Here is a 15,984-nt window from a genome sequence, read left to right as displayed (position 1 = left end):
TGTATGTATATATATATAGAGAGAGAGAGAGAGAAAGAGAGAGAGTGCAGTGGCATGTCTTTGTCCCTGGCAGTTCAAAGACATGGTTTATCAGTTTAACAGCTGAGTTACCTGTATGCCATTACATGAATGCTTGTGGACATCACTTGTTCAAAGGGTTGACTTCGAACAAGGTAATGCTTTTCCTTGACTAGTGGTTTTCAAAAAGTGATCTCCACATGTTAATGGAGATTCACATTTGCCAAAAGGATGACATCCTGTTTATTTTCAAAAAGGAAAATACCATTTTCCCAAAATTTTGTCTGTTTGATTTGTGTGGGAATGGAAAGAGCAAAAGAGACACAGTTGCCAAAATCCAGTCTTGAATGAGAACTAAAGGCCCCCTTTACTTTACCTCTGCGAGCTGGAAGGGAGGTGGTGAGAAGGGAATGGAAGGTCTGCCCACCAGTAGCTCCTCTTTCATGCTGCACTTCTACAAGGTGAGCCATGTAATCTGAAAAGGAACATAGAACCATAGCATCATAAAATCCTAGGGTCGAAAGAGACCACATTGGCCATCTGGTCCAACCCCTTTCTTCCAGTCATGAACAGCACAATCAAAGAACCTCCAACAGGTGGCCATCCAGTTTCTGCTTAAAAGCCTCCAAAGAAAGAACCTCCACTGGACTCCGAGGCAGAGAGTTCCACTGTTGAATAGTCAGGAAGATCTTCCTCATGTTCAGGTGGAATCTTCTTTCCTGTCATTTGAATCTATGGCTCCATTTAGTCCCAGGATTCTTCCACACAGCGATATAACCCAGAATATAAAGGCAGAGGAGTCCCCGGTGGCGTAGCGGGTGAAACCGATGAGCTGCTGAACTGGCTGACTAAAAGATCGGTGGTTCAAATCTGGGGAGCAGGGTGAGCTCCTGCTAGTAGTTCGAAAACTACCGCCACCAGGACTGTGGCGCAGCTGGCCAGGAATCAGCTGCATTAAGATCACTACTGACTGAAAAGTCATGAGTTCGAAGCCAGCCTGGGTCGGAGTAGCTTGCTGTCGATCTTTGCAGCCCGAAATACAGTTGCATCTGTGAAGTAGGAAATTTAGGTACCGCCTACGGGGGGAGGCTAATTTAACTAATTTATGATGCCATAAAAATCTCCAGCAAGCCTGCGAAGAATGAGGAAGTACTTCATCAGTGTCACAAATGGACGGTGAAGCAACAGCTCCCCTGGTGGCCAGAATACCCTCATGAAAAGTTGGAATGTTAAATTGCCTCTGTGTCTGTCTATATATGTTGTGTGTTTATGGCATTGAACGTTTGCCATGTATATGTACATTGTAATCGGTGAGAAGGGCAGAATATACCGTATATACTCAAGTATAAGCCAACCTGAATATAAGCCGGGGCACCTAATTTTACCACAAAAACTGGGAAAATGTATTTACTCAAATATAAGCCGAGAGTGGGAAATGCAGCAGCTACTGGTCAATTTCCAAATAAAATTAGATACCAATAAAATTACATGAATGGAGGTACCACTACGTTAAATGTTTTTGAATATTTACATAAAACTGTAATGTAAGAGGTAGTTTTCAGCTCTGATGAAACCATTATTTTAGCCTTCTTCAATGTAAATGTACTTACGTATCCTTCCAATAATAATAAAGAGAGCAAAACGATAAATTTAATAACAATAATAAACAGAGTAAAATAATAAATGTAATAAAAATAATAATAGAATAATAACATAAATATAATAAAAATAATACTAATAACAGAATAAAATAAATAACCTTGGCTCAAGCATAAGCTGAGGGGAGCTTTTTCAGCCTAAAAAAGGGGCTGAAAAACTAGGCTTATACTCGAGTATATAGAGTAAATACTGTAAATAAATAAATAAAACATGTAAATGTGAGTAGATCAATAGGTACCACTTCTGTGGTAAGGTAACAGCGCTCCATGCAGTCATGCTGGCCACATGACCTAGGAGGCATCTATGGACAACACCAGCTATTCGGTCTAGTAATGGCAATGAGCAACACCCCCCCCCCCAAAAGTCGGACACAACTAGACTTAATGCCAAGGGAAACCTCTATCTTTACTATCAAGGCAGAAAATCCCACAATATCTGCTTTGAACTGGGTTATCTGAGTCCACGCTGCCAAATATTCCAGTTCAAAGCAGATAATGTGGGATTTTATTCAGTTGTGTGGACGGGGCCCCAGTCTCAAGGGCAACAGAAAACAAGCCCGCTCCCAAATGTCACAAAAGTGAGCAAGCGAGAGCAGGTGTATCTATGCATAGAATCCATCACTGCAATGGAGTTCTTAGATTGGCTGTCCATGAAACCAACATTCCCATGCTGTTGGAATTAAATAGATCAAATGTGCCAAAACTGCCCTGCTGCAGAATTCAGAAGCCTCCCTCCGAAGCCGGACATCCTTACTCTTGTCCATGATGTTCTGCTCCAACGTCTGAGGGTCGTGGGAGACGGCCTGGTCCAGATACTGCAGGAGTTTGCTCATGCTGGAGACGGGGATGCCGAAGGACTGGACAAAGAGGAGCAACTGTTGGGGCTCCAGGTCCTGAAGGGCTGGAACAAAACACACCTGGGTCACAACCTACCTGGCTTCTGGCCCCCATTAACAAGCCCTTGTTAGCTTCATGTAATCAATATGGGGACTGGACAAGGATCTGGGAGATCCAAATTCTTGTCTCCAATAAAAGGTCCTGCTTGATCTTGGGGCAGCTGCACCCTCCCAGCCTGCTCTACCTCACAAGAGTGTTTGAAGATGAAGCCTGAAAGCTAAGAGACTGTGTGCCTATTTTAAAAATGGCAGGACCTATATGTAAGCAATGAGTAACTACATCACTATAGACCACATTTGCTGGGGTTAGGAGCGAAGGGTGCTGCAAAAAAGCACAATACATTTTTAAAAGCTTCTTTTTTATCTGAGTGAATACCTCTCTAGGAATCTTTAAGTCCTCTAGTACAATTCTATGTTTAACATCTAATGAAAGGTGGACATACACTTGTGCTAGAGGACCCAGAGCAGTGTTTCTTGACCTTCCTAATACTGAAGCCCCTTAATACAGTTCCTCATGTTGTGGTGACCCTCAACCATAACATTTCCGTTGCTACTTCATAACTATATCTGCTCACCTGCATCCACCAGCCGAGGCACCTCCGAGCGGATCATGCGCAGCTTCAGCCAATCCGGGAGGAGCAGGGCTTCTTCAGAGGTGTCCACCAAGAAAGCAGTGGGAAGGGGCTTCTTCTCTGGGAACCAGATGTCCAGCAATGCCTGGAAGTCGCCACCTCCAGCTTTCAAGGAACATTTGGAAAATGTGATGATGATGATTATGATGATGATGATGCCGGAATTACTGGGTTGCTGTGAGTTTTCTGGGCTGTATGGCCATGTTCCAGAAGTATTATGTCCTGATGTTTCATCCACATCTATGGCAGGCATCCTCAGAGCTTGTGAGGTCTGTTGGAAACTAGGCAAGTGAGGTTTATATATCTGTGGAATATTCAGGGTGGGACATTCCACACATATATAAACCTCATCTGTCTAGTTTCCAATAGACTTCACAACCTCTGAGGATGCCTGCCATAGATGTGAGCAAAACATCAGGAGAGAATGCTTCTGAAACATGGCCATACAGCCCAGAAAACTCACAGCAACCCAGTAATTCCGGCCACATTATTATTATTATTATTATTATTATTATTATTATTATGGCTGTGAGTTTTCTGGAAAACTCACAGCAAGCCAATAATAATAATAACAACAACAATAATAACACAACACTCCTGACCTCACAATCATGGTACAAACAAAGTATGGATCGTGGATGTTGCAATCCCAGGTGACAGCAGGATTGCAGAGAAACAACTGGAAAAGCTGACATGATATGAGGATTTAAAGACTGAACTGCAAAGACTCCGGCACAAGCCAGTCAAGGTGGTCCCAGTGATGATCAGCACACTGGGTGTAGTGCCTAAAGACCTTGGCCTGCACTTAAACACAGTCGGCGCTGACAAAATTACCATCTGCCAGCTGCAGAAGGCCACCTTACTAGGATCTGCACACATTATTTGCCGATACATCACAGTCCTAGACATTTGGGAAGTGTCCGACGTGTGATCCAATTAAACTGCCAGCAGAGTGATCTTGTCTGCTGTGGACTCATCTTGTTGTGTTAAATAATAATAATAATAATAATAATAATGTTTATTGTTGTTTTTATTGTTATTATTAATATCAAAACTGTCAGATAATGTTACACAACTCCAAAACTGATCATGCCCCAATACTGGCTCTGCTGGCCAGGGATAATGGGAGTTGTAGTCCCAACATCATGTGGAAGACAAGTATTGCAATCTTCAATACTAGCTCTGCTAGTTAGGGTAATGGGAGCTACAACACTGTGTGGAAACCAAGTGTTGCCCAAAACATAAGAAGGAAGACATTAAAAGCAACCACATCTTCCCCATTTAATTATAACCATCCAATTTAATTAAGTGACTGTATTTTATTGTTAAGAGCATATTAAAAGAATGTTCCTTGCTAGCACCTGCAGACTTGGTATCAAAGCGAGGAACAAAGGAAGTCAACACTTGAGAGCTGTAATTATTTTACCTTACAATCATACTTAAATGATATTATATAATCATAACACACACAGCAGGCTTGGAAGCCATACAAGGCATTCGGATCCTACTGACCAATCACTGAAAAAGTATTACTAGTTGAGTATTGCTTATCTGGAAATTGGAAATGCTCCCAAACGTAAAATGGCTGAGATGAAAACACCTTTGCTCTCTAATGGCTCAGAGCATACAAAAATGGCAAACTTTCCAAACTGTGCAAAACTCTTGTCCCGACTCACCCTGAGGTGGCCCCAGCGTCAGTAGAATCACCATGGCATGGACTACTAGAATGTGGATGGTGGCCGTTTCACCACTGATCCAGCGGAGGAACACCTGATCCTGGGACTCTGACTAGGGATAAGAGGGGGAAATGAATCAGGCAACAGATCAAAAACAGACATATCTCTTCTACTCTTCCTTCAAGAATTCTGCCTGGTCCCCAACCTTGGACAGAAAGGTTCTGAATCCATTTAAAAAAGAAATAAACCAATTTTATTTAGACATATGGTTTCTTCCATACATCTGAACAGATGATGCAATTTATATTATTCTTTATGTCTGTCTGTCTGCCTGTCTCTTTGTACCACAAAGGGTGTTGCTAGGTGAAGTGGCCCTCTGCAATGTCACTGGGAGAGAACTGTAACATATACTCAAAGAGCTCAGGGTTTCTGTATTTTATGATGTTTTAATTTTATTTTTATTTATTACTTTTTATTTCTTATTTTTCTTTTATTTTTTATCATTTTTAAATTACAGTTAGGTGGCTTAAGGGTGCTCCATGCAAGCCATATGACCTTAGAGGTGTCTATGGACAATGCCAACTCTTGAGCTTAGAAATGGAGATGGGCACCAACCCCCAGAGTTGGACATGGCTTGACTTTATCCAGTCACCATATTGTTTTAAATTTTTCCAAACCGCACGTTCTTTGCTCTCAATAGCAGGGTGAGAAAATGAATGGAGATGGAAACAAAAGAAAGAGGGGGGTGGAAGGAAAGGAAGAGGGGGCACGCACCCAGCTGTACACCTCCTCGCCTTCCTTGCTCTGGCGCATGCGCCGGATGTATCGCGAGAAGACGGAGAGCAGCGCCACCAGGACGGCGTCTGACTCGGAGCAGTAGGAGAGCTTGGAGAAGAGGTGAGACATGATGGTCGAGCGCTCCACGATCAGCCTGGCCACGTCCTGCAAGGGCAGGGAGAAAATATTAAATACATTACTACCTCACTACCTCTGAGGAGGCTTGCCATAGATGCAGGCGAAATGTCAGGAGAAATGCCTCTAGAACATGGCCATATAGCCCGAAAAAACCTACAACAACCCATTAAATACATTCTTCGTCAGAGAAGCAGATGAAGAAACACAACATGCAAACTATCTACAGATCCACTAAGTAAATCCAACAAATGCTCCATTCAGCAAAGGACAAGAGGCATTCTCTCACTTCTGCAGGAGACTACCGTACACCATGCAGCTGTGGATAAGTCTACAGAAGGACCACCAAACGCAGCAGCATTGCCCAAACACAAATCAAGGAACATGAAAGGCACTGCAGACTAACTCAACCAGAGAAGTCAGCCATAGCAGAACACCTGATGAACCAACCTGGACACAGCATATTATTTGAGAACACAGAAATGCTGGACCACTCTCACAACCACCATGTCAGGCTACACAGAGAAGCCACTGAAATCCACAAGAAGCATGTGGACAATTTCAACAGAAAGGAGGAAACCATGAAAATGAACAAAATCTGGCTACCAGTATTTAAAAAAACCTCTAATATTAGGACAGTAAATAAAGAGCAACACTCAAAAAACTGGAGAATTCCAAACAAGAATCATTCAGGACCAGCTAACACCTCTCAACAAAGGATTTCCCCAGGCAGGCTTTGAAGCTGCAAGGCTATTCAATGCTAATTAAATTAGATTAGCATTAGTAATTATAATAATGTTACCGCCTTCGTCACAAATACATTTGGCGGAGACGAGAGACAGGGCCTTCTCGGCTGTGGAACACCCTTCCTATAGATATTAGATCGGCCACCTGCCTTTTAACATTCTGGAAAAAAGTCAAGACGTGGCTTTTTGAACAAGCGTTTGCAAATGCAGAGTAACTGACACTGGAAAATGGAACAACTAGATCAGTGGTTCTCAACCTGGGGGTCAGGACCCCTAGAGGGGTCGCGAGGGGGTGTCAGAGGGGTCGCCAAAGACCATCACAGACAGTACTTTCTGTTGGTCATGGGAGTTCTGTGTGGGAAGTTTGGCCTAATTCTATCGTTGGTGGGCTTCAGAATGCTCTTTGGTTGTAGGTGAACTATAAATTCCAGCAACTACAACTCCCAATAACGATTCATAACAGTAGCAAAATTAGAATTATGAAGTAGCAATGAAAATCATTTAATGGCGAGGGGTCACCACAACATGAGGAACTGTATTAAGGGGTCGCGGCATTAGGAATATTGAAAACCACTGAACTAGACAATGAGTCCGGACAATGTTTTTAACAAGGAGACACTATGAATTTATATTTTATTGATTTGTTTAGTTTTTACTATATGCTATGTTTTTAATTGTATTTATGACATTGTAAACATTGAATTTTCCCTGTTAACCGCCTTGAGTCGCCTACGGGCTGAGAAAGGTGGCATACAAATACAGTAAATAAATAAATAAATAAATAAATAAATAAAATAATCAAGGTGGCCAATTCCAATATTGACACTTGCCCCAAGCAGGCAAGAGTTCTTTCTCCCACCCTGGACATTCTTCCACAGATATATAAACCCCATACACCTAGTTTCCAACAGACCCCTCAACCTCTGAGGATGCCTGCCATAGATGTGGGCGAAACTTCAGGAGAGAATGCTTCTGGAACATGGTCATACAGCCCGGAAAACTCACAGCAGCCCATTAAATACATACACAGCCCCTTTCTCTGCTGGAAGACTTCACACAAAGGTGGGAAAATTGTGGGAAGAAACAGAACTGCCAGACTAAATGGATGTAATGGATCTCAAAATACGGCTGGTTATGTGTGTTCAGTTCCTTTACGCTTCAGGACTGCGTTTAGAAGCAGACAACCGCAGCACTACAATGTTTTGTCTGGTTTCCTTAATCCCAGGCCAGAATGCTCTCGTCTTTAAGAAACACAGATTAGGGGAAAAGAAGAACATGCCACCTGAACAGACTTCCTGCTGGATTTCAGTTCCCTGGGGAAGAAGCGGGGATTTATTTCATTACAGTGAAAGCTTGAGAGGAAAACAGAGAAGCCTCGATTTGTCGCCTTTCTCACCAGCGCCAGGTCGTTGTGCTGTCCCTGATCCTCCACCGGCGCATGCTGGGAAAGGTACACCAAGTAAGCGCTGATGGTCTGTGGGTCTGTCTCCATGTGGATGGCCTGGAAGAAGAGAGGAAGTTCTAACCTGAGCCTGGAAAAGTGGCTTTGAGGACTATAACTCCCAGCAGGAGTTATAATGAGGGATTCTAATGAGGGATTCAGGGAGATGAAGCCTGGGTCTGCCTCACCTGCTGCAAAGCTACGGCCGTGGTAGCCCGGACGCTATCAAACAAGGGCAGCTTGGGCAGGTCCCGCAGCAGCCATTGGTAGCCCTGCAAAAGCTCAGAGTCGCCCGAGTCCTCCTCCATAAGAGGTTCCTTCTCCTCCCTGTCGCGGATCCCCCCTTCCGAAAGCACCAAGGACAGGCCCTGCAGAGAAATACAGAAACACAACAACTACTGAGGACATTGAGCCTTTTACTACAAAATAACAGTCAACTGGAAAAGAAAAATTGACAATGGGGCTAAGATGGAATAACCTGGGAGAGGGCATGGTTGACTAGCACCCTATGCAGCCACACTTTGGCTAGGATGTGAGACTCAGAGCTTGGACAGTGACTGTTTTGCACACCAGTTCCCAGAATCCACCAGTCAGCACGGCCACTAGCTGGAGTGCAAATGCTGCTAAGGATATATTGTTGGAAATAGCAACCTTCCAAGCCTTCACTATTTGTTTGTTAATGTACATATTTGCTAACCTGTATTGTTTGTATATATATTGATTTGCCAATTTGACTGACGTCTTTGGTGTGGGAGGGGCATATAGACACGTGATGATGATGATGATAATAATAACAACAAGCCATTAGAACAAATGCCATCAAAGCCAGAATTGAAAAGTCGATGACGGATCCCAAGTGTAGACTCTGCAAGGAAGCAGATGAAACAATTGATCCCATCCTTAGCTGCTACAAGAAGATTGCGCAGACAGACTACAAGCAGAAGCATAACACCATTGCTCAGATGATTCATTGGAACTTGTGCCACAAATACCATCTGCTTGCGACAAAGAACTAGTGGGATCACAAGCCAGAAAAAGTTACAGAAAATGAGCACGTCAAACTCCTCTGGAACTTCCGAATTCAGACTGACATAGTTTTGGAGCACAATATTCCTGACCTCACAATCATGTTAAAAAACAAAGTATGGATTGTCGATATTGCAATCCCAGGCGACAGAGGTATTGAAGAGAAACAATTGGAAAAGCTGACACGATATGAGGATTTATAGATCGAACTGCAAAGACTCTGGCACAAGCCAGTCAATGTGGTCCCAGCTGCAGAAGGCCAACTTACTGGGATCAGCATGCATTGTTCACCGATACATCACACAGTCCTAGACACGTGTGATCCAATACAACAGCCAGCAGAGTGATCTTATCTGTTGTGGACTCATCTTGTTGAGTTTCAAATAATAATAATAAATATAACTGTACTCAGCGTGTTCAGACTCAGGACTCCATTTTGTTATCAGTATGCTTTTGGACTTCAATGGAAGCAGTTTGCTTTAGACCTCAGTGGAGGTGGATGCAGTTTGCATTTTGGACTTCAATGGAAGCAGATGTCTTCTGGACTTATGTAGGAACAGTTAACTATATGTTTGCTTTGAGAAGTAGTGAGTACGGTTATACAGTTTGGATTTTCATTAGATGTATACTAAATGACTTTGGACTATGAACTATAGATTAAGAAAGATGCCCTGTGTTCTCAACACAGAGAAACTATCCTCTATAACTGAACTTTAATAAGAAATGTGCCTTAATATAATATGTTTGTGAGTAAACAAGATATATTATTTTTCAAAGAAGACTTTGTTTTTTGTCTCTTGAGTGCATATTTTTAAACAAAGAGGTTTCAATGAAGAGTATATGTTTTGGCCAACTGCAACTGTAATTTCAACTTCAACTTCAGAGAAACATTTCAAAGCTTTGCTAGCGAAGTATATGTTTTTTTATGCAGTAGCGTGTCTTTGTCCCTGACAGTTCAAAGACATGGTTTATCAGTTTAACAGCTGATTTAATTACCTGTGTGCCATTACATGAATGCTTGTGAACATTTTTGCTACCGGGCAAATTCAAAGTGCCGGTTTTATTTACTTACTTACTATATTTGGCCTTAGTATAAAGCCCTAAACAGCCTCAGCACAGCTTATCTGTCCGAACACATTTCCCTCTATGAACCACTGTGGCGACTAAGATCCTTTGGGGAGGCCCTGCTCTTGGTCCTGCCACCGTCACACGCACAATTCGCATGGACGAGAGACAGGACCTTCTCAGTGATTACCCCTTGGCTATGGAACCCACTCACTGGTGAGATTAAATCAGCCCCCTCCTTCCTGTCCTTCAGAAAGATGGTAAAAATTTGGTTGTGGGACCAAGCCTTTGGGACAGTGCAATAAGGCAATAATAGGAAACCCCATGGCTGGTCTGAGGTGGTTTTTAGCAATTTGATTTTAAAGTTGTTACAACTGATTTTAATGTTTCTGTATATTTACAGTTTGTTTTTCTTCCGGCAGTGAATGTTGGCCATATATACGCTGTGCTCCATCCTGAGTCCCCTTCAGGGTGACAAGGGCGGAATATAAATGCTTTAAATAAATAAATAAACATCACTTTTTTCAAAGGGTTGATTTCTAACAAGGTCATGCTTTTCCTTGACCAGTGGTTTCCAAAAGCTGGTCTCCAGATGTTCAGGGAGATTCACATTTGCCAAAAAGATAGGCCATCATTTTTTTTTCCTTTTCAAAAAGGTTATGAAGGCCATTTTTCCAAAATATATGGCATCCTTTTGTTCCAGGTCCTCCAGCATTGCCATACGGTTGCCAGATTTTGAGTTCCTATATTGAACCAAATCGTCCATCAAATGAATCTTCTGGAGGTCAGCAAAATGGAATAAAATGGGATCTATCTTCCCCAAAAGTAGGCCTTGCTTGCGGCCACCTTTCATACCTTCATGGCCAGCACCCGGGAGGCCACCTGGGAGGAACTCAGGCGCCGTAGGAAGTAGTCCAGCACTTCACAGGTGGTCTGTTCGTCAGCCTTGGGTCCCAAGAGCAGGTCCTGGAGCCGCCCCAGCAACTGCCTTTGCTTCTGCTGCCTCTGTGGAGGAGAGAAAGTCTGTGGGTCCTTCTAGTACAGTGGAGCGGTGGCTAACCCTCCTCCTGCCCAGCAATTTCCTCACACAGTCCCCCTCAAAATGGATCTGCTTCTTATCCACAACAACTCCACGTCCAAACTGTCAGAAATATTTTAAAAATTAACTAGGTATTTTTAATTACAAAAATGTGAGTCAAGTACTTTTTTATTTTATTTAATTTCTCATCAAAAGCATTGCATAAATTAGTATAAAACTGATAAAAAAAATAAGGAGCGCAGGTGGCTAAATATCTTTTGACTGAACTGTTTTTGGTTTGGGGCAAACCAAAAAGGGGCAACAGCAATGGCATTGTCTGTAGCTTCCAAGAATTCTTCATCTGTACATGAGGCAGGGCATAGTGGACAAGCATACAGATGCGGAGTTGTCTGTTCTGCTCCACAGTCACACAAGGTGTGGGATTCTTCTAGGTCATGCCATTTTGCCAGGTTGTCTTTTATTTATTTATTTATTTATTTATTTCATTTATTGACCGCCCCTCTCAGCCCGGAGGCGACTCGGGGCGGTGAACAACACAAAAAGACAGTGTACAGCGGGTCTAGACATACAAAACAGACAGATATAGCACGACATACACTTATACTAAAAATCCGCTTCGTCAGGTCCTGGGGTCATAGCCAAAAATCGCAGTCCTAATCCATTCCAGTGTCAATTAACTATACTTAGTTGAAGGCCTGCTCAAAGAGCCATGTTTTTAGGCCCCTACGGAAGGCCATCAAGGAGGGCGCCTGTCTAACCTCAATCGGGAGAGTGTTCCATAGCCGGGGGGCCACCACCGAGAAGGCCCGCTCCCTCGTCCCCGCCAGACGTGCCTGTGAGGCAGGCGGGACCGAGAGAAGGGCCTCCCCGGATGATCTCAAGGCCCTCGTGGGCTCGTAGGCCGAGATGCGGTCTGCAAGGTATTTTGGGCCGGAACCGTTTAGGGCTTTGTAGGAAAGCACCAGCACCTTAAATTGGGCCCGGTAGCAGATCGGCAGCCAGTGGAGCTGGGACAGCAGAGGCGTTGTGTGCTCTCTGCGTCCAGCTCCCGTTAACAACATGGCTGCCGCGCGCTGGACTAGCTGAAGCTTCCGGGCCGTCTTCAAGGGCAGCCCCACGTAGAGAGCGTTGCAGTAGTCAAGGCTGCCTACTCCACTTCTGAGTCTGTTCAAGGACTTCCAAGTGGCCCATTCATGGTTTGCCCCTGGAGGAAGACCCTCCCTCATGGGGGGCCATCCAGTTGGGATTTCCTGGTTTAGCTGCCCAGAGAGATACCCTTGCTGTTGTTGGAGGGACGCCAAGAGGAGTGGTAGTTCTCATAAAGCTTTTCCTTGAGTCTACTGGGAGGAGGCTGATAGCCATGCAGTGGGCGGCTTTCACAGTGTTCAACCTTATTTCTCTCACATTTAGCAGCAACTTCCAGTCGCACATCGGAGGGGCAATGCCAGCTAGCTTGTAGAGTACTGAAAGGATTAAGTGGATGCAATGACTCGGCAAAAGCTGTAGTTCAATATAAGCAGCTGTGTCTGTAGCTTGGTAGGTCTCAGTGTTAGTTCGCCTCAGTCTGAGAGAGTCATCAGTCTGAGAAAGGCATCAGTGTGAGGTAGGCCCCTGTGTGAGAGAAGCCCCAGGTTGAAGGCCTTGTTTGAGAAGGCCCTGTGTGTGAAGGGTGCTGTGTGTAAAAAGCAGCTGTGTGAAGTTCCTGTGTAAGTTCAATGTGAGAAGAGCTCTGTGAGAGCAAAGTTGTTTATCTGCATGAGAAAGAAGCCCAGCGTGGAAGCAAAGAAGGAAGTACAAAGAACGTTATTTCTATTATGGAAACCTTGTTCTTGTAAATAGTGCAACGATGTTATCTTACTACAAAGAAAAACCTCCTAAGGAAGAGAAAACATTGGTCTGTATGTTTTTGTTCTTTTTATCACTTTAGGCTACTGGAGCTGGGCCGTGCTGCTGCTAATGTTACTCTGCTCTACAATCATGGGGAGGGTCTTTTGTTAATAAGCCCATTTGACCAACACAACCCCCTAATATAAATCCTAAATAGATACCCAAGACCACCCACCTGTCGTTTCTTTGCCCGCTGTTCTTTGCTCTCTCCCTCTTCTTCTTCTTCACCAGAAGCTGATTCGTCAGCAGCGTCGTGCAGAAGGAATTCACAGAGGCATTGTACAGGAAGGACGTCCAAGGAGCCTTCGCTAGACTGAACCAGATCCGCCAGCCATGGCATTGACTGGGAAGAAGCCTAAGACAAAGAAAACAATGAAGGGGGATTAGAAAAAGCTATTTACCATCTCCAATCACTTTTGATCTCTGTAGGTACTCAAACCACCTTATTTTTCTCTCAGATCTTATACATTTTATTTTTAAAGGTCTTTTGGTGAGTAAATGGTCTCTGGGCCCTTTTGGGAGGCTCAGATCTTTTCCTTTTTTTCAAAGTGATTGTGCTATGCAACTCAACCGCCAGGCCTTCTTACACCCTCATGTCCATAGCTCTTGGGGGTGCCCACCTGTCTCTGGATGATGTTGAGGAGGAAGTCAGGGTGCCTGCTGCGACACAGGAGGTGCCCTAAGCGGAGAGACTGGTTGAGGCTCTTCACTTGATCCAGAACCGGCTGCGGTGGCCTGCGGGGAGGGCCCCTGGCAAAGGAAGAGGAGGAGAAGCTTCGTTCATTTCTAAATCAGAATCACAGTATGAAGCAACTAAGGTAGAGAAAGTATGACCCCTATATCCACAGGACTGCTATCCATGGTTTTGCTTATTCATGTCTGATAAATACTGTATATACTCGAGTATAAGCCTAGTTTTTCAGTCCTTATTTTAGGCTGAAAAAGCCCCGCTCGGCTTATATTCAAGTCAAAGTTATTTATTATTTTACTGGGTAATTGTTATTTTTATTCTATATATTATTTTACTCTATGTATTATTATTATATTTACATTATTTTATTATTTTTATTACATTTATTGTTTTACTGTATTGTTGAAGGCTTTCATGGTCGGAATCACTGGGTAGTTGTAGGTTTTTTCGGGCTATATGGCCATGTTCTAGAGGCATTCTCTCCTGACATTTCGCCTGCATCTATGGCAAGCATCCTTAGAGGTAGTGAGGTTTCTTGGCCCGCTGTTCTTTGCTGTCCCCCTCTTCTTCTTCCTCGCCAGAAGTTGATGCATCTACCTCTGAGGATGCTTGCCATAGATGCAGGCAAAACATCAGGAGAGAATGTCTCTAGAACATGGTCATAAAGCCCGAAAAAACCTACAACAATCTATTATTTTACTCTTTACTATTATTGTATTTATTATTTAATTCTATTATTATTATTTTTAATTACATTTATTATTTTACTCCATTTATTATTATCATCACATTTATTATTTTACTTTATTATTTTCATTACATTTATTATTTTACTCCATTTATTATTATCATCAGTTATTATTTTACTTTATTATTATAATTACATTTATTATTTTACTCTATTATTATTATTTTCATTATATTTATTATTTTGCTGCATTTATTATTATCATCACATTTATTATTTTACTTTATTATTATTGTTATTAAACTTATTATTTTACTTTATTATTATTCTTATTATTATTACATTTCCATTATTGGGTTGTTGTAGGTTTTTTCGGGCTATGTGGCCATGTTCTAGAACATGGCCATATAGCCCGAAAAAACCTACAACAACCCAGTGATTCCGGCCATGAAAGCCTTCGATAATACGTTTCCATTATTTTACTATATTATTATTACATTTATTATTTTATTCTCATTATTATTATTGGAAGGATACGTAAGCATATTTACATTGAAGATTAAAATACTGTTTTAATCAGAGTTGGCCAGTCTTATCTTAAATTACAGTTTTATGGAAATACTCAAAAACATTTAACCTACTGATGCCTCAATTAATATAATTTTATTGTTATCTATTTTTGTTTTGAAATTTACCCGTAGCTGCTGCATTTCCCACCCTTGGCTTATACTTGAGTCAACATATTTTCCCTGTTTTTTTGTGATAAACTTAGGTGCCTTAGCTTCTATTCGGGTCAGCTTATACTCAAGTATATACAGTATACATCCGTTTTATGCATTTACTAGGTTCTCTGGCATGACTGCAAAGTTTCTTGGGCCAGGAGTACAATATTTCATTTCAATTGGGCTTGCTTATATCGGTGGTTCTGTGTATCTCCTGTGGATAGTGGCAGTGTATTCCTTGTGGAAGTCATACTGGATCCTCTTTTGGGGAGATCCAGTGCCCTTCCACACAGCCTTATATCCCAGAATATCAAGGCAGAAAACCCCACAATATCTGAGTCCACACTCAGATAATGTGGGATTTTCAGCCTTGATATTCTGGGATATAGGGCTGCGTGGAAGGGCCCCAAGTTTAAAGGATCTATTACATCCACTTTGAAAGTGGGTGTAGAAGTGGCTTATTTCATGTTCCCCGGTCCCAATTCCCTCTCCCCAAATCCCGGCTGTTTCCTCTTCTAGAACAATGGAAGTTGCATACTGGGGATCCAGGCTGGTGAGCTGAGAGAGCAAGAGGCTGCTGCTCTCCGTGATGGTTTGCTTTGTGGACGCAGCTGCTAAGTGTCCTTCAAACGCGAGGATCTCTTGCTTCTCCCTTTGCGAGATCTGCAGCTCACGGCTGATCATTTCTGTGCGGGTCTCTTCGTCTGTCAGGGTGCAGGGAGGGTAGGAGTAATTGCTGAGAAGGAAAGGAGAAAAAAAAGCTTGACATTTCCAAACTTCATTTGAACACTGAGACAAAACAGCTGCTTGGGAAATAGCCTTGGATTCAGACTTAATCTTGACCACAGAGGCCTAGATAGAACACTTCCCTAGGCATCACTAGATCC

The 15,984-nt window shown here is 42.8% G+C and overlaps 1 protein-coding gene across 1 annotated transcript in view; it reads right to left on the bottom strand.

Annotated features, from left to right (window-relative positions):
* Positions 1-15,984, bottom strand: part of LOC137097885 (integrator complex subunit 1-like) — a 64,325-nt gene that overhangs the window by 31,477 nt on the left and 16,864 nt on the right. The window contains exons 17-27 of the mRNA XM_067473237.1: positions 15,636-15,833; positions 13,617-13,746; positions 13,172-13,351; positions 10,926-11,075; positions 8,168-8,347; positions 7,935-8,039; positions 5,655-5,822; positions 4,881-4,992; positions 3,148-3,309; positions 2,431-2,577; positions 395-493 (exon numbers count right to left, since the gene is read on the bottom strand). Of these exons, the coding sequence (XP_067329338.1) occupies positions 395-493; positions 2,431-2,577; positions 3,148-3,309; positions 4,881-4,992; positions 5,655-5,822; positions 7,935-8,039; positions 8,168-8,347; positions 10,926-11,075; positions 13,172-13,351; positions 13,617-13,746; positions 15,636-15,833 (1,631 nt within the window). The remainder of the gene's footprint in view (positions 1-394; positions 494-2,430; positions 2,578-3,147; positions 3,310-4,880; positions 4,993-5,654; positions 5,823-7,934; positions 8,040-8,167; positions 8,348-10,925; positions 11,076-13,171; positions 13,352-13,616; positions 13,747-15,635; positions 15,834-15,984) is intronic.

The sequence above is a fragment of the Anolis sagrei genome, chromosome X (assembly GCF_037176765.1).
Source record: "Anolis sagrei isolate rAnoSag1 chromosome X, rAnoSag1.mat, whole genome shotgun sequence".
NCBI lineage: Eukaryota > Metazoa > Chordata > Lepidosauria > Squamata > Dactyloidae > Anolis > Anolis sagrei.
Note: the sequence above shows the minus strand (reverse complement) of the source record. Positions and strands in the feature narration are given on the sequence as shown.